This window comes from Ursus americanus, chromosome 14 (genome assembly GCF_024610735.1).
Source record: "Ursus americanus isolate L20-20 chromosome 14, mUrsAme1.1.p, whole genome shotgun sequence".
Lineage (NCBI taxonomy): Eukaryota > Metazoa > Chordata > Mammalia > Carnivora > Ursidae > Ursus > Ursus americanus.
Window position 1 is genome coordinate 44,345,944 of NC_142140.1, and position 23,610 is coordinate 44,369,553.

Consider the following 23,610-nt stretch of genomic DNA (forward strand, 5'->3'; position numbering starts at 1 on the left):
CCCAGCCATCTCCTGGAGAATCCAGTGGAGGTGGTGCTCACCCTGAGCCAAAGGCCCTTCCCAAGATCCTAAGAGACAGGGTGGGATTCTTAGATCAAGCTACACGCAGGAAAAGTGAGGCTCAGAAAAGTGAAGGGAGTTTCTTACTGTCAATTTTGTTTCACTATCTGGGGACTCAGTCTTCCCAGTTAAAAACCAGGACTCTTGTACATAGTCATTTCTAAGCAGCAAGATTAGGCATCCCAAAATTCCACATCTCCCTGAACCAAGGCCCTTCCCTTGTGCTCTGAGGGACTGGCAGGGAGGGACTCGGGTGTAGGTACAGAAACAGCTCAGTATATTGGACCTGGTTATTGGACTGTGGCCCCAAGTATGAGGAGACCTTGGGGGATCACAGCAAGGTCATCTAGAGCTTGGGAAGGGACATGGGGGGACCCTGAGCCCCTGTGCTGACCCCTGCTTTCACCACCACAGAGAAATTCAACACGTACGTGACCCTGAAGGTGCAAAATGTCAAGAGCACGACCATCGCTGTGCGGGGCAGCCAGCCCAGCTGGGAGCAGGATTTCATGTTGTGAGTCTGCCATGCCTGGGCTAGCACGACCTTGCTGCTAGTCCTCGCTGGTCCCATAGAGCAGAGCTGGACACCTGCATGTCATCTGGGACTCCACTCCCTCCTCCCTCGGCCCCATGTCCAGCCATCAGCTTTGCCTCCAAAGCACTTCCTAAATCCAGTTGCTTCCTTTATCTCCATGGCCACCAGCCAAGTCCCTGCTGCCCGCCAGCCTCCGCCCCTGGCCTCCTGCTGCTGCCCGCCTCCTGCCTCCCAGCAATCTGTTCTCCTCCAGGCAGCCAGGGGGATATTTTTAAAACTGCAAATCACATCCTGTCACTCTCTAAACTTGCCCATGGCTCATGGCTTGTGAACCTCAGAACAAAACCCACACTCCTCTCCACAACACCCTCTTTCCAGGCATGGCCCCTGTAACCTGCCAGTATCTCCCTCCATCTCTCCTGGCACACTTGCCCCAGCCGCCTCCATCTCTGGACCATTCCTCCAACACATCCAGCTTGGTCCTGTCCCAGGGACTTTGCACTTGCTTTTCTCTCCTCCTCCTTCCCCCCAGCAGGGTCCTTCTTGTCCTTTGAATCTCTATTGAGTCACCTCCTCAGGGAAGCCCTCCCTGACCACCATCCCCAAGCAGCGATTGGAGAGTAATTTCAGGCCAAGCCACCAATTATCATTTAAGTCATTTGTGTGATTTCTTTTTTTTTTTTTTTAAAGATTTTATTTATTTATTTGACAGAGATAGAGACAGCCAGCGAGAGAGGGAACACAAGCAGGGGGAGTGGGAGAGGAAGAAGCAGGCTCATAGCGGAGGAGCCTGATGTGGGACTCGATCCCAGCACGCCAGGATCACGCCCTGAGCCGAAGGCAGACGCTTTAACGACTGCGCTACCCAGGCGCCCCATTTGTGTGATTTCTTTTTTTTTTTTTTTTTTTTTTAAATTTATTTATTCGACAGAGAGAGAGCCAGCGAGAGAGGGAACACAAGCAGGGGGAGTGGGAGAGGAAGAAGCAGGCTCCCAGGGAGGAGCCTGATGTGGGGCTCGATCCCACAACGCCGGGATCACACCCTGAGCCGAAGGCAGACGCTTAACCGCTGTGCCACCCAGGCGCCCCCCATTTGTGTGATTTCTTGACACATTTCTGGGCCCTGGCTCTGGACTGTGAGTCTAGGAGGGTAGGGCCTGTTGGTCTCTGTCTCCACTGTGAGTTCCACGCCCCCATGCCAAGGAGAAGGTCTGGCACACAGTAGGTGGCTCAATAAATATTTGCCCAATAAATGAATGAATTCATGAGCTGGACCCTCCCCTCAACCTGGAGCTACTCAAGGTCTCATATTACATCCCATCTTCTCTGATGATGGCCAACAACATGTTCCATGCCCTCTTCTAAGGCTTTGATTAAATCAATTTTCCCCACAGGCCTGGGAAGGAGGGTGCTATTCTAATCCTCATTTTACAGAAGAAGAAACAGAGGACCAGAGAGGCAAAGTCCCTTGCTTAGTGTCACACAGCCTATACTTGGCAGAGCTGAGATTTGGACCCAGGCAGCCCTCAAATCCCTGAGCAGAGCTTGGCTGGGGACTAGCAGTGGTGGAGGCCATGGGAGAACTCTGAGTCAGGATCTTGAAACAGAGGAATTTGGGGAAAGAGGGGAGGATCTAGCCCTACAATTCTAGGGAATATGTGAAGGGGGAGAGACAGTGTAGTCCCCAACTCCCTGAAAGCCAGTTACTGAATGACAAGGTCACAGCTATATGCAAGGAGAACATTCCTTAAGATAAATTTTTGGTAAATTAGTAAATTCAGTGAACTGGACATTTACCAAGGATTTCCCCCAAATCTGCACATTTCCAGGGTGGGTCCTGCAAGGAAGGTGCTTAGAGATAGTATCATTTGTGTTCTCAGAGATGTCCCCATATGATTGGATAGAGGTGACCCTGGGAAGAATGGAGGCATCCTGAATGCCCTTATCCTGGGGTAACAGGGAGCCACAGAGGGTGCTTGAGCCTCTTCCTCACTTAGCCAGTACTCTTAGGATCTGAGGGCTCGAGGAAGGGCCAAGGGAGTTGGGGGTGCAAGAGATGTGTGATATCTTTCCCCACTCCTTCCTTCCCAGCTTGTAATCCTAGTTCTGCTGTGATACCCTAAGCATGTAACTTAACACTTTGGCCTCAGTTTCCCCTCTGTAAAACAAGAACTACTGTGTTACCTTCCTGGTAGGACTCACCCAGGCCTGGGTTTGAATTCCAGTTGGCTGTGTGTCCTAAGGTGGGTGAACTGACTTTTCTGAGACTTCACTTCCTCACTCCTACCTCTTCATGCCCCTTCCCTCTCTCCACAGCGAGATTAACCGCCTGGATTTGGGGCTGACAGTGGAGGTGTGGAACAAGGGTCTCATCTGGGACACAATGGTGGGCACCGTGTGGATTCCCCTGCGGACCATCCGCCAGTCCAATGAAGTGAGTGGTGGGCTGAGGGTTGGTGAGGAGTGCCTTGGAGGGGCCCAGAGGCCAGTGGCCTACATAAGATGAACATGTATCTCTATCCCCCAACAATTTTTGGGATGGTAGCTGAACTCCTTCCATCTTGTTGCTCTGCCTTTCTCCTTGTGCAGCCCAGGATGGCTGCGGGAGGATCCCATTACATCTGCATTGCTGCCAAGGGAAGAAAAGGTGGCAAAGTGGGGGCTCACCCTCTTGGTTAAGGCCCTAACCTGGAAGCTGCTCCCGGCACTTCACTCACATGCTATTGGCTAGAACTTGGTCATGTGACCATTTAGCTGCAAGGGAGCCTGGGAAATGTAGTCTTAAGCGGCACAGCCCTGGGCCCAGCTGAAAATGTATTTCTATGGAAGAAAGGAGAAGGGTTATTGGGGGTAATTAGCATTTTGTGCAGGGAGAAAGCTACACCAGCCCTGAAGGTACTAGACAATAACCTTGGCCTCCTCCCTGGCCTCCTGGCCTTACATCTCACCCCTTCCACTCCACCCCTTCATGCTGGGCCCAGTGGGATCTTGCCATCCTAGGACCTTTCCTTGCCATCCCTGCTCATCTCCTTTGGGAGGCTTTCTTGATGGCACTTGCCTATATTGTCAGCCTCATCTCCCCACCCCCCCCAACCTCCACCCCTTATAGGCCCCAGAGATGGCCTCCGAACCTTTGCATGTGCTGTTCCCTGGGCTTCAAGTATCCCTTCCATCACCCTCTAAGCCCAGCTCCTGTGCCCTCTCCTCCAGGAAAACTTCCCTAACTTCCCTCTGAGTACTGTAGCCCTTCTCCCTCCCTCTGGCTCTGCCTTGACCTCCAGGCTGGAGGTGAATGTGTCATGCTCTGCCTTCTGTGACTGCAGGACTGGTTTGTTCACTTGGGGTGGGGAGTTCTCCCCTGGATGGGCATCAGGGTTTTTATTTGAAACTAGGGCCACATAAGCCCATGACAATTGAGGCATGGTTGTGCAAACTTGGGACAACCCCTGCCTGGCCCTACAGGGCCTTCTCTCTGGATCCCTGCCTCTGGATTCCTTGGACCCACCATGTTGCCCTGGACTGGAACCTTCTCTCTGAGTCTCAGTTTCCTTGTCTGTAAAGTGTGGGCATGACCCTTGCTCTTAGGGTAAGAGCGAGATGAGGGGAAGGGCATTTTCTGTGAGAGTAGGGGGCCTGCCGGTCAGCATGCAGCAGATCCCTGCTCCACCCTGCATCACTTTGGACCCTGTCACCCCACCCCAACCCCCAGGAGGGCCCTGGAGAGTGGCTGACACTGGACTCTCAGGTCATCATGGCGGACAGTGAGATCTGCGGCACCAAGGACCCCACCTTCCACCGCATCCTCCTTGACACCCGCTTCGAGCTGCCTTTAGGTGAGTGTAGGGGCACAGGACCCTCACCAGACCCAGGAGAATGGCCCGGCCTGGGTGGGTTCATACTGATCTTCATTCTGAGGATGAAGTTTCCTGTCCCTGGAGGAGAGAGTTTCCCAGTTGCAGTGGTCAGCGGGGCATGCACCTGCCATGTGCAGAGAACACCACAGCCCCCCCTAGGTCACCAATGGGCAGCAAATGCTTCTTGACCCATGGAGTTTGGGTCTGAACTGCCCCGGGCTGGTCCTTGCTGAGGTCTTAGGCTGCAGGGTGAGCTGGAGATAGGAGGAGAGACAAACAGAGACTGTTTACATGTAGAGGTAAACAGAGGCAGAGACACAGAGAAACCGCTCTTCCTCTCTTAGAAGCAGCTCAGTACCCTCCACAGAATCTTTCCAGGAACCCATGGCTTCCCCACCCTCGGAATGCTAGGAGGCATCTCCTCTCTCATCCTCTATTCATTCCCAAGGCAGCTCTGGGGCTGGAGGCGGGGGGTGGGGGTGGGGGTGGGGTGGGGTGATGGGACTCCACCCTGTTCTCCCTTCCTCTTCCTCCACGCCCTTGAGACCAGCCCATAGGCCTGCAGGATGCACTGGATGAAGGTTGAGGGGCAGGGAGGGGTTCCAGACTCACAGCCAGGGCTCCGCTTCCAGACATTCCCGAGGAGGAGGCGCGCTACTGGGCCAAGAAGCTGGAGCAGCTAAATGCCATGCGGGACCAGGATGAGGTGAGTGTTGGAGGGGGACTCTTTTCTTTCTGTCTGCAGCCCTCCCTCTGTCTCCAGATGTCCTCTGCTTTCTGTCTCTGTTTCACTTTCCGCTGGTGTCCCTCTGTCTGTGTCTCTAACTGGACAAAATCAGAGCCTCATTTGGTCCCTTCTCAAAGCAATGATGGCATCATAGAACATACAGTCCACCAACGATGAAAAGACTTTAATCAGCTCAAGCCCTGCTCTTGCCAGATACCCTCAAGGAGACACAGGGGCCCCCGCAGTAGCCCTTACACCCGCTCTCTGCCCCACACCCCTCAACACCTCGGGTCACACTTTCACTTTTCAAAGTTCTCCCCCGCCAGCCCTGGCCTCTGTACCCCTGTTCTTCCATGACATCTCCCTTCTTCTTGGCTCTGTATCATCACAGTGCAAAGACCTAGTGGGGCCCAGAAGGCAGCCTTCTGAAGGCGAAGGCCAGGAAGAAAGAAGAGGCAAGACCAGAGCTCTCTACACTGGGAGGCAGGGTGCAAAAGGGCAATACTCACATGATAATAGCTTTTGTCCAACATCATCGCTGATCTTTCTTCTGCTCCTTTCCTCAGTTTGCCCCATTGCTCTCTCTTTCTTCCACTTCTATTTGTTTCTTTCCCTCAACTGTGTTTCTTTCTTTTTCTGTCTCTCTTTCTCACTGTCTCTATGTGTGTGTGTGTGTGTGTGTGTGTGTGTGTGTGTGTGTGTGTGTGTGTCTTTCTCTATGGACATCTGCATCCTTCTCCTGCAGACAGAGTGGATTTGGGAGGCAGGGGTCGTCAGGATGGAACAGAGCAGAGGACCGTCTTGGTCCCCTGGCTTCTGGCCCCTCCTGAGAAGAACCCTCTCTCCTTCCCTCCCTCTCAGTATTCATTCCAAGATGAACAAGACAAGCCTCTTCCTGTCCCCAGCAACCAGTGTTGTAAGTACCTCTCGATTCCTCCCTGGGCATCAGCTGAAACCTCATCCCTCCCCTCCCCATGACTGTCCTGTGTAACAGGCCACTCCCTTCCAGAGGAACAGGTCCTAAGAACGCACAGGATCTGCTCATGGTGTGGTGGAAAGAAAAGATCTGGGACTTGGATGTGAACCCTGCTCGCTCTGTGGTCACAGGCATGCCAGTGTCCCTCTCTGATTCATGGAGTCCCTCTCTTTGAAATAGGGCATCTGACAGTACCCTCACTCCGAGGGCTGTTGGAAGGGCCCAGGGGAGTCCTTCTAGAGATTTGAAAAACACTTTGCAGACTCTTTAATTCCATTCATCAGATCCTGGATGAGGACCTGTAACTCATTTGACAAGCTTTCACGGGGCCCACACAGGCCCCCCCCACCCCAAGCAGCCCCCAGATGGTGCAGACACACAATCCTGCTAACACAGGTACAATAGGCACACGCCCAATGGATGAAGGCTGTTTCACCTGCCCATTTTCTTAGATAGAGAAACTGAGGCCTAAGAGAAGAAGTGACTTGCCCAAGGTCACACACCCAGCAGGGGGTAGAGCTGGGATTTGAACTCCAGGTCTGAGGGACTCCAGCTTTGCTTCTCTTTCCACTGCTCTGCGTCTACGGACAATGACGGTCACGTTCCTCTGACTACTGCCCCTCCATCAAGGCTGAAGTTTTCCGGAGTGTTTATCCTCCTTGGCCTTGTGGATAGTCAGAGGCACCCAGACCCATTCTACATGGGCCAAGGAGATGTCTGTCCCCTAAAAGTGCCTTCCGAGTTCCCTGGAGTCGGGAGGAAGTGACAAGTCCTATAGTCTCAGGGCAGAGCCCCACCCGACATTTTGACCGCACCCCACCTTTTGACCTCTTTCTCCTTTTCCATCTGCTTCCCCTACAACCTTCTCATCCCCTCTCACAGTCTCCCCTGTATCCGTTGTTGACCTCCCATATGCCCAGGATGATAATGATGGAGCCTGGTGGGTGGAGGGGCTGGGGGACTGCAGTTGGGGGACCCCATTTCTACACTAATTTGGGGGTGCTATTGAGAAAGTGCTCTGACTTCCCTACCCGGGGAGGGGTCATCACTGCCCTGAGAAATGACTAACCCCTCCCTGGTGAATGGGGTCACTGAAGGATTGGGGTGGGGACAGTGTCAGGCAAGTGAGGCAGGAGCAGATGACAAACACCTGGACAGGTGGACTGATGTGAGGGGTGGGTTCAGTTTTGAATGGAGACATACCCCCGTCATTGACCTCTGAGTTCTCTCGAGAATGATTCGTCACCGCCATTTCTTGGAGGAGGCAGCCAAGTGTCAGAGGAGATAGGATTCTGGTCCAAGGCATTTTTCCAAGATGCCAGGTGCTGAGGATGAGGGGATGAGGGAGGATGCGGTTCTCTCCCTGGTCCTTAGAGGCTGAGTGACTTCAGGCTGCTCACTCTACCTCTCTGAGCCCTGTTTCTTCACTTGTAAAATGAGCAGAATGCTTCACACCCACCCCTCAGTGGTGTTCCAACTTTAGATTTCTAGTTCAGTGTTTCTTTCCTTGTATTCCAGAAGGGGGAGGGAGAGAGTGGGGAGTGCTGACTCCAGAGTTCAGAGCTGGAAAACGCTGGGCCTAAACGCCCCCTTTATTATAAAACTTCCTGGCTGAACTTGTGGCCTCTGAGAAAAATGGGGATATCCCCCTGCCTCCCAATGTGATGACCGAAGGTGACACAAATGTCAGTGGTTAAAGTGACATTCTGAGATGATACTCAGGGCAGGAGGGGATCGGGGTCCTGGGGTGGGAGGAGGAGATGGGGATAATGAGGAGGATGGGGGAGTCCCCCTCCCCATGCCCCCCCTCTGCCTGCTCCCTTTTATTATCTCTGCCCCTTCTCTTTGTAGGCAACTGGAATTATTTTGGCTGGGGTGAGCAGCAGAGTAAGTACTCAGCTTGATGTTCCGGGAGGCCATGGGGAGGTGGGTGCCTTGGCAACCCTGAGGCCCCCGCCCCACCGCCAGGGAAGCAGGGAGCCTATGGAGGGCACACTGGGGCCTAAGGACCGGCAAGACCCCTCCTGTGCCCTCCTGTCCCCTGACCATTAACATCTGTGTTGAGGGTCCTGCTCGGTTTGGTGGGGAGTGGGCACCATTATTGGGGTGGAGGGATTCAGCTGGGAGGAGTGGGCATTTAGACCAAAGACCTGCCTGTCTCCAGCTGGGCACTGTGACCCCTTCCCCCTCCCCCTCCCCGTTCCCCATGTATAATGTCATCTCCTCTCCTGTGATTCCTTCCTCCTTCCTTCCTTCTCCACCTGGAAATGGGCCCCAGTGTCACTTGGTAGTGGTAGATATGGGGTGAGAGGGTCTCAGAAGGAGCAACTGGGCAGGGACCCCTAGGCACATATCACTCTGGAGACCTCAGCTTCCAAAGTTCCTCTCCCTCTTCCTCCAATTTAACCCCAGGAGAAGGAGACAATTCACCCCCCTTTCTACAACGAGATGCTCATTTGCCTCCCTGAGGAACAGCTCCCTTTTCTCCATGTCCTGCCCCGCCCAGAGAAATCCAGTCTTCTAGCCTGAGCATGAATCTACCTCCTTCCCTCTACCCCACCCACTGGGAGCTCCTCCACCCAGTGCCCACATCCTGATGGACAACCTCCCCTATGCCCTCCCTCCAGGACCCGGGAAAATGTTTACAAATACTTGGATCCGAAACAATTTAGCCAAAACAGGGTATTTGGCAACCAAGAAGGCTTGGTAACAAACAGTTTGCCACGAACAAACAACACAGTCAAAAACAAAGACATTTTTGGCTGAAACCGATCTGGCCAAAGCTGATAATTGGGTCATAAAGAACAAAGACAATTGGGTCATTTCATCAAGGCCGGAGTGGCTGAAAATGCCTATTGGGAAACAGGCAATTTGGTTGAGAACCAATCTGGGAAAAAGCAGAGTCTGGATGAAAGCAGAAAGAATCCAATAGGAAGCAATTTACCCCTAAAACAAGACCGTTTGTCAGAAAAAAATTAATAATTTGGTGATCATGCCCACAGCCTCATGCAGTTTGGTTGGAAACATCTTGGCCCAGTCAAGGACAGTTTGGTAGAAAGAATGCCCATTTGGCTAAAGGCTATATATATACCCGGGTAACTGGTATAAAGTTACTGGTATAAAGTAACTGGTATAAAGTTGACGGGTTGGTCAAAGGAGGAATTTGGTGACACTGACAAATGCCCAGAGTTCCATGGGGGACTGTCTGGGTTTCAGACCCCCCACTTCAGGCTTTTATAGCTTCACAGTTACACCCTAACACCTGCAGATCTGAGCCGTGGAAAAGCACATCTGCTTCTGCCTAAAAGGCGAGCTCTGCGGGCACACAGCACATTAATCGGGTGGTGGTCGCAAGTGACAGGGACAAGATAAAAAGCTTGTAGGTCACAGTGGCCCAAGTCAGTTGAGAAACCAGGAAGCCAGAATTACCTTGGTAAGGCCGGCTTTGCTAGCTGAAAATGAAATGAAGGTTTCTCAAAAGGCAAAATAGGTTTGGGAATGAACCCAACTAGCTCTCTAGGCGAAGTGTGAAAATAATTTTTAAAACAGTTTAGCACATTAAAAAAAAATGGACCTATTCATCAAATATATAGAAACAGACACAATTAGCCAGAAAAAAATTTTTTTAAAGGTTTAAATAATAAGGCAAGAAAAGCACACAAACATCTGGGAAATGAGCAAAAAACTTATAAATGGGGGCATAAAAGAGGCAAGCCACCCCTTTGGCATTTAATGTCACCAGTAAGTTGATGCCATGGTTGAGAGTACCATCGGCCACCCAGTCAGGGGTTTAATTTAATTAAAAAAATTTTTTTGCAGCCCATTTGTTTTCAAGTGCTGCTTTCTCTTTTATTATTTTATTTTATTATTTTTTAAGAGAGAGGGAGAGAAAGCACACCCAGGTATGCCTGTGTGCAGGAGGGCAGGGAGGGGCAGAGGGAAAGAATCTCAAAGCAGACTCCCTACTGAGCGCAGATCAAGCAGACTGGGTTTGATCTCACAACCCCAAGAACGCGACCTGATCTGAAATCAAGAGTGGGACACTTAACTGACTGAGCCACCCAGGTGCCCCTCAAGTGTTGCTTTCTAAATGAATGGAGTCTCTCCCGTCCCACCACAATCTAACATCCTTCCACACTGTTCTCTTTTTGTCAAGGAAAACAAACCAAACTGAAACATCCCTTAATTCTTATAAAACACTTGAAGTTCAGCAGATCCCCCTGTTCCATTTTAGCAATAGATTCTGAGTGTGTGGTGATCTTGCCAACCTAAGCACCTGATCCTTTTTGAGGGCTAAGGTATCTGTCACAGCCCCTTCTTTATTCCTACACATGTGAGTTCAGATCTAGGATCTGCATCCTCGGACATCATGAAATCTCTGAGGGTTAAAGGAAATTTGTACTCCACCGTGTCCTCCTGATTTCCCTCTAAACTTCCCCCTGAGTGTTTGTGTGACTCACCGCCTGATGGAAAAACTCATCTTGTTTCCAGAAAGCCTGGACTTAAGCAAAGTCCATTCTTACATTTGAGCTGAAGGACACCCTCTAATTTGTCCTTGTCCTCCTCACATTGTAGGACCTACCTTGGACCCCAGACTATGAGTTCAGTCTGACCAGCAAAGCAGGGTTTCTCCTCCCTTATCTAAAGCCTCTACTTCTATTAATATGGCCCAAGATCCTTCCTTCACTCTGGCAAAGATTCCTCTTCTTGGGTTAGCAGCCAGTGAAGACTCCCTGGTCTGAGAAGTCCGAGAGACTGCGTTGGCCTCCATGGTGTGCTCTCTCTCTCTCCTCCTCCTTTTCACTGTCTCCCTTCCCCTCCTCTCTCTTCTAGATGATGACCCGGACAGCGCAGTGGATGATCGTGACAGTGACTACCGCAGCGAGACAAGCAACAGCATCCCGCCGCCCTATTACACTACATCCCAGCCCAATGCCTCAGTCCACCAGTATTCTGTCCGTCCACCACCCCTGGGTTCCCGGGAATCATACAGTGACTCCATGCACAGTTATGAGGAGTTCTCCGAGCCACGGGCCATCAGGTAGCCACCATGGAGAAAGGGATCTGTGCATGTGTGTGTGTGCATGTATGTGGTCCTGTGTCCTGGGTGGAGAGAGGAGTAGGGGACTTGGGCGAGCTGGAGGTGGAGGTAAGTGGGTCTAGGAAAGCAGCATCCATACTTTCTTGTAGGTAATAGAGCCCTTCCTTTACCCTTGATCTCGTAAGAAAATCTCCCAAGCTTGGTAAAGGGGCATCTACTTCGGCTGAAGAAAGAGGAAAAAATCAGGAGGCCCCTGAGAGGTGTCCCTGAAATACGGCGGTGCCTTGGCACTCCCTTTAAGGGCACTGGTTTCTGTGTTCTCTCAACTGGGCAGGGGAGGAGCGGGTGGAGGAAGAGACGAGCATTCATGGAGGGTGGTGAGGCATAGTGATATTGGAAGGACTCCCAGCAAGCAGCCAGCGAGTGGTCCTGGAACGGTGCTGCCTGGCGCTCCCTAATGGCCCAACTCTGTGTTTCTGACTGGCAGCCATGGGCACGGTGACTCGGGAGCTGTCCCTGCTCGGTGTGGCCACCATTCCTAGTCCCTTGAAATTGGCTGTCCCTAGATCTGTCCCATAGGTGGGTCCCCTGGCCCTCATGGGCCACGGCACTGCCCCGTGCAGGCTGCTGGTCCTCAAGCCCAGGAGGCTGACGTTTGTGCCTGCCGTCCTTCCTCGCTGACCTGATCACCCCGGGCCTGGTTTCCAAACGGAACAGTGACAAACATGATATTAAGCAGATTGGATATTTGTAAAGTGCTTAGAGTGGTGGGAGCCCAGAATGTGCTGGGCTGGACTTCAGGGGTGTTCATCAGCATAGGGAGCTTGGAGTCCTTTCCAGCCAAGTAATACCCCACCTGTCTCCTGCCATCTACACGGATGGGCACCAAAACGCAATCAACTAAACTCAAAAACTAGCAAACAACGGCTAGGGAAGGAACCCCCATTTTGATTGCTACAGCACCCCTGGAGCTGGCTGGGGAAAGGGGTCCCAGTCACTGAGAGTGGAGGAAGTATTTAAGACAAGGAATGATGTTTGTTGAATGACTGAGTGAATGATTAGAAGAGGAACGAGGGGTGGCCCATGCGACATGCTGCCTACCTGCAGGCAGAGATAGACACTTCTTCCTACTCATGTCCAGCACGATCCAGAGTGCATATTAGGAGCATATAAAGACCTGACTTGGCCAGAGGGTGGGGGAAACTCACTCAAAGAAGTGACATTTCAGCGGGCACCAAAGGATTTTGCCAGATAAAGCAGATGAGGAGGGGTGTTCCTGGTGGAGGGCACAGCAAGGGCAAGGGCCCAGAGGTGGGCAAGAGTGTAGGGTTTTGGAGGAACAGTGAGAAAGCTGGTGTGGCTGGAGCAGGGGAAGAGAAGGGAGCTCGGAGGGAGATAAGCTGGGGAGGCTGGAGGCTTTGGGCCACACTGGGTGTAGGGCATGGCACCGAATTTATTCCAAGGGCTCTAAGGAGCTACGGTAGCATTTGGAACAAGGAGGTATGCGATTGCATTTATGACTTGAAGAAGTCCCTCTGTGGCTTCCAAGGGAAGCAAGCACTGTTGGGGCTAGGAGTGGACGTTGGGGCTGCCTCTGGAGGAGATGGCAGAGCCTGGTCTGGGGGGGGCCCAGGGTGCAAGGAAGTGGATGCATTTTGCATATGTTTTCGAGGTGGAGCTGGGGAGACCCACTGCAGGGTCAGCTGTGGATGGAGGCTGAGGCAAGGAGTGGAGGCAGGGAGGCATGGGTCCCTGGTGAATGAGGAGGCTTGGTGGGAGGAGGACCAGGTTGAGGTTCGGGGACATCAAGACCCAGGCGTGGCCATGTGCAAGTTTCAGGAGCACTAAGTCTCCAAAGGCTGGGCGTGAGCACACTGAGTGGGGTCCCCAGCACATGAGGGGAGCATCTGCAGCCTCCACAGTGCATAGACAGGACTGACGCACAGTACGTCATCAGTGATCACTCATGTCATCGATGGAGTTTACTGCCTCTACCTCCAGACTGGAAACGCCAGGATAGCGGAGATTTTTGTTTCTTTTGTTCACGGCTGTGTTTCCCAGGTCCCTAGGGCAGAACGTAGGTGCCTAACCGATGCTGAGTGAATGACTGGGGGATGGAAACTGCGTGACCGGGGCTGGGTCAGGCAGTGGCTCTGTGCGTCCGCTGCTGAGCCCTGGCTGGTCCCCACAGCCCCACTGGCAGTAGCCGCTATGCCTCCTCGGGGGAACTGAGCCAGGGCAGCTCGCAGCTGAGCGAGGACTTCGACCCCGACGAGCAGAGTCTGCAGGGCTCCGAAATGGAGGACGAGCGGGACCGGGACTCCTACCACTCCTGCCACAGCTCGGTCAGCTACCACAAGGACTCGCCGCGCTGGGACCAGGATGAGGAAGAGCTGGACGAAGAACTGGACGAGGAGCTGGATGAGGACCTGGAGGACTTCTTGGAGGAGGAGGAGGAGCTGCCTGAGGAGGAGGAGGAGCTGGAGGAGGAGGAGGAGGTGCCTGATGACATCCGTAGCTACACGCAGCGAGAAGAGGTGGCCGTGGCTGAACCCAAAGACTTTAAGCGAGTCAGCCTTCCATCGGCTGCATCTGAAAAGGAGGAGAAGGCTCTGGCTGTACCTGCCGAGGCCCACGACGTGGCCAAAGGAGCCCCGGAGACAGGTGCACCCGAGGAGGTGCCCACAGCTGACCGGGCCCCCGAGACGGAACCTCCCAAGTCTGAGGAGAGGTAATGGGAGGGGCCCAAGGGGCTGTCACGGGGTCAACGGTCCTGTGATGGGGTCCGTATGGACCTGGCGAAAGGAGGGGAGTTTGTCACAGGGTCGTGGGTGGGGAAGCGGAAGGGGCACGGAAGCCCGTCAGAGGGGGTCCAGATGGGTCATTGTGTCTCTGAAGGGCCAGAGAGGCCACGGAGGGCCTGACGTCACTCCAAGGGCAGAGGGTCAAGGGAGGGCCGGCCCTGGAGTCTCATGACGCCCCTTGTCTCAGTTTCAGGCGACGAGAGGATGAGGAAGGCCAGGAGGGTCAGGACTCCATGTCCCGGGCCAAAGCCAACTGGCTTCGAGCCTTCAACAAAGTGCGGCTGCAGCTGCAGGAGGTGAGTGAAAGCAGCCGCCAGCCTGGTCAGGTTCATGCCCCGCCCACACCCGTGCAGCCACCGGTCTGCCCACTTTCCCCCCCAGTCGGGTACCCCACCCACCCTGGCCCTTTTCCAGGCGCTGCCCGCACTAGCCACGACTGGCCCTTGGAGCGCCTGGCCACGCCCACTTCCGTGCCCCATCCCTACATCCGGGTCTTTCCATGGCTCAGCCCACACCAACCTGGCCCCACCCCCACCTGTCATTGTCCTGGCCCCACCATTCCTGGCCCAGACCCTATCCAATCCAATCCCTTTCTGGCCCTGGCTACACCTTGGCTTCATCTGTCTCCTGAAGGGCCCTTCCCTGTTCTCACCCATGCCTGCCTGTCCTCTTCCCCAACCAGCTGGCCCCACCAAGGCCCAGCCCAGTCTCCCCCATGCCAGCCTGGAATTTTGAGTGGGGAAGAAGGAGTGGTGAGCTGGAACATGGAGCTAGGCCATGGTTACAGCTACGTCAGAGGTCAAGTTCATGGATAGGGGTAGAGGTTAGGCATAGGGATAGGGATAGAGGTCAGAGTTAGGGCAGCAGTCAGGGATCAGAGGTTTGGGTTAAAATTGGTGTTGGGGAGGAATCAGTGCCTGGGATCACATTGGGTACAACTGTCAGGGCTGGGGAAAGATCTGAGGTCTGGTCAGGGAAGAAATTAAGTGAAAGATTAGCATTAGGGTCAGGGTGACTGTTCAGATGGACAGCAGAATTGAAGCCATTCATTTACCTCTCCAATTGCTCAAGCCACCCTAGGCTGGGGACAGAGCAGTGCCCTTACTCAAGGGGCCCTTCCAAACTGGGGTGAGACTGGCAGTAAGAGACCCTAAACAAACTCCCAGAGTCCTAGACCATCGAACATCAGAGCCATAGGAAGTTCAAATCAGATTTCTTAGGTTTTAAAACAGAATTTTATTTATTTATTTATTTATTTTTTAAAAGATTTTATTTATTTATTCGACAGAGAGAGAGACAGCCAGCACAAGAGGGAACACAGGCAGGGGGAGTGGGAGAGGAAGACGCAGGCTCCCAGCGGAGGAGCCTGATGTGGGGCTCGATCCCAGGACTCCGGGATCACGCCCTGAGCGGAAGGCAGAGGCCCAACGACTGAGCCACCCAGGCGCCCCAGAATTTTATTTTTTTTAACTAAGTAATCCATTCACATGGTTCTAAATGCAAAGGATAGAAAAGAATATGCAGCATAAAATCTATTGAATAACTTTCACTAAGTCAGCAAATGAAATGAAAAAACAGCTAACTGAACATAATAAAAAAATAAATGAAAAAACAGTAGCTACTCTTGTAATGGATCCAGTAATAGGACAAAAAATATATAAATAAACATGGGCAGACTCTCTGGATTTCATAGAAGGAGCATAAAACTAATCCAAGACAATCAGGAAAACTCCCTGGAGGAGGTGACACTTAAGGAAAAGTGATATCCAAAATACTTCAATAATACTTCAGAAGAGAGGGCTGGACTCTCCCCACTCCTCACCCGCCATGCCACCCTTTAGTTCATAGGAGGTGGGGGTGTCAACCCTGGGTCTGCACTGAGATCTGAATGATAAATGGAGGTCGGTCGTGTGCAGTAGGTGGGAGGGCATACAAAGAGCTAGCACAGCTCAGGCAAGGGCCCTGGGGTAAAAGATCAGGTGAGCAGATGAGACTGGGAGAAGACAGAATCTTACAAGTGTTTGAACCAGCCCCTGAGAATCCCAGGACTATAGAACATGAGCTCTTGTTGGAGATGATACTAACACAACCCCAGGTTGGCAGACCAGGAGACCAAGTTCTACCGAGATTGGTGGTGGAGAGGAGCTCTTCTCTCCCCATTTTACAGATGGGCAAACTGAGGACCACAGAAAGCTTAAGGACACACAGTGAGGACTAGGCCCCAGGCCTCCTGACTTCCAGCCCAAAGGGGAGACAAAGGTGGGTGGGGAGCCTACCCTGCCCTGGGGAGAGGCTGCCACCCTGACCATATCTGTCTGTCTGTCCTACAGGCCCGAGGAGAAGGAGAGATGTCTAAATCCCTATGGTTCAAAGGCGGGTGAGTAACGGAGCTGTGGGGGTAGGAGGGTGTTTTGAACACAGAGCTTGAGGCTGCTTTACACCATAGCCTCAGCCCCGTGGGAGCAACCAGGAATTTTTAAATTGTATTTATTTATTTGTTTGTTTGTTTGTTTGTTTATTTATTTGTCAGAGAGAGGGAGAACACAAGCAGGGGGAGCGGCAGGCGCAGGGAAAAGCGGGCTCCTCACTGAGCAGGGAGCCCAATGCGGGATTCGATCTCAGGACCCTGGGATCATAACGTGAGCCGAAGGCAGACGCTTCACCGACTGAGCCACCTGGGCACCCCGAGAATAGATTTTAAATATACATATATCCATTTTCCAATTTTGAGCATAAGGAAAGCTTTCTTGAATATCTTACTATATTATTTAGATTTGCCTTAATTCAATTTTTCTTTAAACGGGGGCAACTGCATCATCTCCCCATTTCCCAGATGAGGAAGCTGACATCCAGTGTCTTCATTTCCGAGGGCTGTTGTGACAAACTACCACAAAAGGGTAGTTTAAAACAACAGAAATAGATTCTTTTAGTTTTGGAGGCCCGAATTCCAAAATCAAGCTGTTGGCTGGCCCACACTCTCTCCGATACATGTAGGGAGAACCCGTCCTTGCCCTGCTAGCTCCTGGTAGTTGCTGGCAATCCTCAGGATTCCTTGGTTTGTAAATGTGTCCCTCTAATCTCTGTCTCTTGTCACATTGCTGTCTCTCTTTTTATAAAGACACCAGTTATACCGGATTAGGGGCCCACCTGCTCTAGTGTGACCTCATCTGAACTGATTATATCTGCCATCACCCTCTTTCCAAATAAGGCCACATTCTGAGGTTTGAGGGGCTAGGACTTAAATGTATCTTTTGGGGAAACACAATTCGACCTTTAATGCCCAGGGAGATCAAGTGGTGTCTGGGCCTCAAGTGATGTCTGTTGGAGGAAGGGGGAAGCCTGGGCCCTTGACATCCCTGTGTGTGTCTTGCAGCCCTGGAGGTGGCCTCATCATCATTGACAGCATGCCAGACATCCGCAAAAGGAAGCCCATTCCACTCGTGAGCGACCTGGTGAGCACCTGTGCCCTCTCCTCCCCCAGCAAAACAGGCCTGCCATAAGCAGTGCTCAACCTATACAACTGCCCATGGCAGACCTGGGACGGGGAGCTGGCAAGGTGTTCTCTGGAACTAATGTAATCTGATTTCTACCCTGCCTGCTGCATGGACACTCAGGCCATGGTGAGTGATGGTGACCTGGGCCTTCAGTCTCCATCTCTTCCCCAGAACACCCCCCCACCCATAGGATCTTTCAACTGGCCCCAACCCATGGGTCCTGGGTGGGGGGAACCCTGCCATGTCCTACAGTTTATGGGTAGGGGAGAGAACAGGTGACTCCTGAGCTTGGTTCATGGAGTGGCTGGTAGTTTTGTTCTGTGGCTGGTGATCATGCCAAGTACAGCTCCTGACTCTGGTGGGGGATGGGTGAGTCAGGGGTGTGAGGCTGCACACCTTCCAGGGTCCCTTCTAACCCAGAGCCTCTGTCACTTTCCAATTCTTTGCTGGCCCTGCTCCCACTGCTGTGACCTGTTTCCTAATCGTGGCTGTGGCTTCAATCCGTGGCTGGTGACCCCAAACCATGGCTGTGGATTCTGCTTGTGATGACAACCCCATGGGTGTGAATCGACCCCTGTGACTTCCTGGGCGATCTCTCTGCCCCAGTCCCTGGTCCAGTCCAGAAAAGCCGGCATCACCTCGGCCTTGGCCTCCAGCACTTTGAACAACGAGGAGCTGGTGCGTGGGGTGCCTCCCCTTCCACTGGTTGAGGGGTGGGCTGGGTTGGGGGCTCCTAGAGGAGAAGGAGAAGAGAGTGGGAGAGACAGGCATTCCTCGCTCTCCACAATCTGGTTTCCAGAATTGGGTCGCACAACATCCTGCCAACATGATCTGTGCACGGGAACCGTGGTCCCACAGTGTGGGCGCAGGGGGAGGGCCTGGGACTTTACTATACTCAGCAAGGGGGTGAGGGCGGGGCAGGACAGCGCCCCATGCCGCCCGCCTCCCTCCCCTCAGAAAAACCACGTTTACAAGAAGACCCTGCAAGCCTTAATCTATCCCATCTCCTGCACGACGCCGCACAACTTCGAGGTGTGGACGGCCACCACGCCCACCTACTGCTACGAGTGCGAGGGGCTGCTGTGGGGCATCGCGCGGCAAGGCATGCGCTGCACCGAGTGCGGCGTCAAGTGCCACGAGAAGTGCCAGGACCTGCTCAACGCAGATTGCCTGCAGCGTGAGCGCGGGGCTGGAGGGGCGTGGCTCCGCGGAGGGGGCGGGGCAAAGACAGGGGTGGGACTCCTGGGCGGGAGCATTGAGGCGAGAGGAGGGGAAAGATGCAAGAGGGTCAGAGAGGGGTGGGGCGGAACTCAGGGACTAGCTAAACTGTGCAAGGGATGGGCTTCCTGAGAGTCAGCGGTTCCCCTGGAGAAAAATGGGTTCGCATTAGGGTTAGCTCGGGAGGGAGGGGGCTCAGAAAAGGGGCGGGGTCTTGGCAGAAGGCGGGGATTCAGAGGGGGAGGGGACACACGTAGACAGGTGGGGACTGACGGGTGAAGGGGTAGGATTCACAGAGCAGGTAGAAAGCTCTAGCAGCTCTAGCTTGGGGGGGGGGGTGAGTCACCGGAGCCCCAACGACTTAAAGTACCCTTGGCCACAGCCGAGGAAGCTCTGGAATGGGAGTTGGGGTTCTCGCTCCGGTGAGGGAGCGCGCTCTGGACGGTGACTGCTGTCGGCGTCCGCAGGGGCTGCGGAGAAGAGCTCCAAGCATGGGGCGGAGGACCGGACGCAGAACATCATCATGGTGCTCAAGGACCGCATGAAGATCCGGGAGCGCAACAAACCTGAGATCTTCGAGCTCATCCAGGAGATCTTCGCCGTGACCAAGACCGCGCATACGCAGCAGATGAAGGCGGTCAAACAGAGCGTGCTGGACGGCACATCCAAGTGGTCGGCCAAGATCAGCATCACTGGTGAGGCCGCGGGGGGTTGAGCGTGGCCACAGGGTCCCTTCTTCTCAGCTCCCTGTGCTTCCTCCTATGGCTCTTCCTTTTGCTGCGTGTCCTTGAGTGTGGCCTATGCTTTTTCCGTGTCCGTGTGTGTGAGTGTTTGTGCTCCCAGCGTGGGCGTGTATGCCTCCAAATGTGAGCTCATGACACTATCTGGATGAGTCCTGGTTGGTGCCGCCCCAGAATCAGACCCCAAAAAGAGGAGTTGAGGGCACATTGTTTATTTGGGGGGTGAAGTCATGGGAGTTGAGAACTGAGCCTGGGAGGGAGGGAGCCCTACACAGGGTGCCAATGAGCAGGCAATGCTGTGGACGTACCACTGGGGGACAGCGTTGAGCTCACATAGCAGAGTGGTCCTACCCAGGGATGGAAGCTTTAGGGTGTTTATCCATGCCTAACCTTATTCAAATTCCCCTGAAAGCAGACCCCAAGCTGAGGATTTCAGGGCAATGGGTGTCCAGGAGGTGGCCCCCGGAAGCCCCAGTGCGGGTGGAGACATGAGTCTGGGAGCTGGTAGGGAAGGAGCCCTGCAGGGGGCGCCAAGAAATAGGTGACTCCGTGAGCAACTGTAAGCTCAGTCCTGCTGGAGATTTCAGGACAATGTATAGAATGTCCTACTCAGGGGTGGCCCTGGGGCACCTCCCCATTCTGCATCACCTAAGGGCTCCCTGGGTGTTAACTCTCTAGCAAGCCCTTCGTGTCTTGTGGCTGTCCCCATGGGCTCCTGCAGTCAGAACAAAGCCCTCAGGCTATGTCACAGGTGTCTCCAACAAGCAACGTGGAGTCCAGCCCGTGGCAGTGACTGTTCTCAGCATACCTCACTCCTTGAGCCCATATCTGTATTTGTCCTGTGTGTCTTACAGTGGTCTGTGCCCAGGGCTTGCAGGCAAAGGACAAGACGGGATCCAGTGACCCCTATGTCACTGTTCAGGTTGGGAAGACCAAGAAACGGACAAAAACCATCTATGGGAACCTGAACCCTGTGTGGGAGGAGAACTTCCACTTGTAAGTGCCTGGCTGAATCCCTGGGCCCCCAGGGGTAGCTCTCTGCTGGGGCAGCTGAAGGGCACTCCAAGACCAGCCTGTGTCAGCCACCTGACCCCAGCTTCTGCCTCCCCCCACCCTCCAGTGAATGTCACAACTCCTCAGACCGAATCAAGGTGCGTGTCTGGGATGAGGATGATGACATCAAATCCCGGGTGAAGCAGCGGTTTAAGAGGGAATCTGATGACTTTCTGGGACAGACAATCATCGAGGTGCGGACACTCAGCGGCGAGATGGACGTGTGGTACAACCTGGGTGAGCATGGGTGGTGTTCTGCAAGGGACAGGGAGGGCGCCCCAGGGAGCCAAATTGGGGAACCAGTGTCAGGAGGAGTTAGTCTGGGGGCCCAATCTGATGAGAGAGGCGGGGGCTGTGAGGCCCAATCTGATGGGATAGGTGGGAGCTGTGAGGCCCAATCTGATGGGGAAGTCAGGGCTTTGGGACCCAATCTGATGGGAGGGGGGCCGGGTCTGTGAGGCCCAAACTGATGGGGCAGGAAGCAAGACCCGGGGGTCCTAGTCTGAAGAGAGAGGCACAGACCCAGGAACCCTGTCTAAGATGAGTGGACTCTGGAGGTCTTGATCTGATGGGGGAAACAGGGCCTGGGAGCCCAGTCTCGGGGAGAAGCAGGGCCTAGGGCTCCTGGTTAAAGAGGAAGATTCAGACTCAGGAATTTAACCTGAGCAAGGAAGCAAGGTCTGGAGTCCTAGTTGAAGGAAGAGACAGGGCCTCGTGAATTCTAGGCTAATGGGAGCGGCACACGCTTAGAGAGACAATCTGAGAAGATACCCAGGTCTTAATCTCAGGGAGTCCAGGAGGGCTACCGTCATGCATACATTAAAATATCCCAGGCCTGTAATGGACAGGTCTGATGCAGCCATCCATTTCGGTTTTGCAGACAAGCGGACTGACAAATCCGCTGTGTCAGGTGCCATCCGGCTACACATCAGTGTGGAGATCAAAGGTGAAGAAAAGGTGGCCCCCTACCATGTCCAGTACACCTGTCTGCATGAGGTGAGGCCCATTGTTCCTTCTTGCCTTCAAAGCTCACTATGATCGCCCACATTGCCTCCACTTGCCATTCCTGCCTGCCCCAGCTCCACCTTCCTCTTTCCAGTCACACCATCCACACTCCTTGGGTCTGTAAGACTGTCCCCCAGGCCATTCCTTCTGCCCGGAAAACTCTTCCCTATCCATCCAGCTTCAGGGCCCCCTCCTTTGGGAAGCCCTCCCTGACCTCCAGGCAGAGTCTCACTACCCAGCTCCAAGTCTTCCATCTGTCCCAGGCCTGAACAGGGGATCCTGGAGAGAACTCAGTTTGTTGAATGAATAAATGATTGAGTGGACAAATAGACGATGAGTGGATAAAAGGATGAGTGGACGGACAGATGTGTGGTTGAACTATTGGAAGTATAGATGAGTGAATGAGTAAATTTGGGGGCATTTGGATAGGTGGGTGGGTGGAAAGATGGATGATGGATGAATGGATGGATAAATTGATGGGTAGATAAACAGGTGATGGATGGTTGGATGGATGAATGAATTGCTGGATGGACAGATTAAGCTGTGGGTAGTTATAGGGAATGGATGGGTGTGTGGTTGGATTATTAGAAGGGAGGATTTGCGCATGGATGAAATTTTGGGTAGATGAATGTGTGGGTGGTTGGGTGGGTGAGTGAATGAATGGGAAAGCAGACAGATGGAAGTTTAGATAGATGGGTGGGTGGATGGATAAATGGATGGATGTATAAAAGGATAGAGGAGTGGATGGGTGGATTTGGGGTAGCTGGATCGATGGGTGAATGAGTAGATGGATAGATAAATGGATGGGTGGGTAGGTGGGTGAAGTGTTACAAGGATGGATGAGTCAATGGGTGAAATTTTTGGTAGTTGAATGAATTGGTGGGTGGTGGATGGATGAAAGAGTGGATGAATAAATTAATGAATAAATAAACAGATGATGTAAGCTGCCCCAGACCTGGGATCTCTGACCCCTTGTGCCTCAATGCACTCTTCATGATGCCTTCTCCCTCTTGGTGGCAGAACCTGTTCCACTTCGTGACAGATGTGCAGAACAATGGGGTTGTGAAGATCCCAGATGCCAAGGGTGATGACGCCTGGAAGGTTTACTATGATGAGACAGCCCAGGAAATTGTGGATGAATTTGCCATGCGCTATGGCGTGGAGTCCATCTACCAAGCCATGACGTGAGGCTGCAGGCTGGGGTGGACGTGAGGGCAAGGTGCAGGAAACTGGAGTGAGGGGGCCAAAGTGGACACTGGCAGATCTAGTGGTGGAAGGGTTCTTGGGAGAAGGAGCCAAAGAGGATGTGGGTGTGGTGAGCATTCTGTAATCCTTTGGAGGTTAGGAAAGTGCTGTTTCTGGGAGCTGAAGTGACGGGGTGAGAGTCAAGAGTTAGAGGCAGAGACAGGGCAACCCAGAGAGAAGACAGAGAGAAACTTGGAAGACACAATCAGCCAGAGGGAATGGTTTAAGGGAGCCACTGACAAATGCTGTCTTGGAGGCATTCTGGGGGGCACAATGCCTGTCCTGGCTGGACGCCAGGCCCAATTTCTCCCCTTATCTCCCACCAGCCACTTTGCCTGCCTCTCCTCCAAGTACATGTGTCCTGGGGTGCCTGCCGTCATGAGCACCCTGCTTGCCAACATCAATGCCTACTATGCGCACACCACCGCCTCCACCAACGTGTCCGCCTCTGACCGCTTTGCTGCCTCCAACTTTGGGGTCAGTCCCAGGGACTGGGGCTGGGGGAGGAGGGAGAGCCCAGACCCTATGTGACTCCCTGGTCTCCAATCTGGACCTGACTTAGTGTGTGACTTGGCACCAGTCCCTTGCCCTCTCTAAGCCTCAGTTTACCCCTCTGTAGAATGGAAACGGATATTACGAGGGTTCAGTTCAATGGTGGATGGGGTGCACTTAGTGTATAGTAAGCACTCACCCAAAATGGCAGCCACCTTTAGCTGCTGCACTTGCCTCCCATGTCCCTGCTTCCATCCATCCTCCTCCACTTCCTCCTCAGAAAGAGCGCTTTGTCAAGCTCCTGGACCAGCTGCACAACTCCCTGCGGATCGACCTCTCCATGTATCGGGTGAGAAGTACATGCAT

At 53.3% G+C, this 23,610-nt stretch overlaps 1 protein-coding gene across 1 annotated transcript in view; it reads left to right on the forward strand.

Moving 5' to 3' along the window:
• Positions 1-23,610, forward strand: part of UNC13A (unc-13 homolog A) — a 64,534-nt gene that overhangs the window by 13,272 nt on the left and 27,652 nt on the right. The window contains exons 5-25 of the mRNA XM_045778359.2: positions 475-574; positions 2,912-3,029; positions 4,305-4,428; positions 5,082-5,155; positions 6,038-6,092; positions 8,004-8,039; positions 10,986-11,193; positions 13,385-13,924; positions 14,185-14,293; positions 16,328-16,374; positions 17,371-17,449; positions 17,612-17,617; positions 18,098-18,169; positions 18,449-18,668; positions 19,177-19,404; positions 20,304-20,445; positions 20,570-20,739; positions 21,383-21,498; positions 22,528-22,691; positions 23,079-23,229; positions 23,525-23,593. Coding sequence (XP_045634315.1) covers positions 475-574; positions 2,912-3,029; positions 4,305-4,428; positions 5,082-5,155; positions 6,038-6,092; positions 8,004-8,039; positions 10,986-11,193; positions 13,385-13,924; positions 14,185-14,293; positions 16,328-16,374; positions 17,371-17,449; positions 17,612-17,617; positions 18,098-18,169; positions 18,449-18,668; positions 19,177-19,404; positions 20,304-20,445; positions 20,570-20,739; positions 21,383-21,498; positions 22,528-22,691; positions 23,079-23,229; positions 23,525-23,593 — 2,828 coding nt within the window. The remainder of the gene's footprint in view (positions 1-474; positions 575-2,911; positions 3,030-4,304; positions 4,429-5,081; positions 5,156-6,037; positions 6,093-8,003; positions 8,040-10,985; positions 11,194-13,384; positions 13,925-14,184; positions 14,294-16,327; positions 16,375-17,370; positions 17,450-17,611; positions 17,618-18,097; positions 18,170-18,448; positions 18,669-19,176; positions 19,405-20,303; positions 20,446-20,569; positions 20,740-21,382; positions 21,499-22,527; positions 22,692-23,078; positions 23,230-23,524; positions 23,594-23,610) is intronic.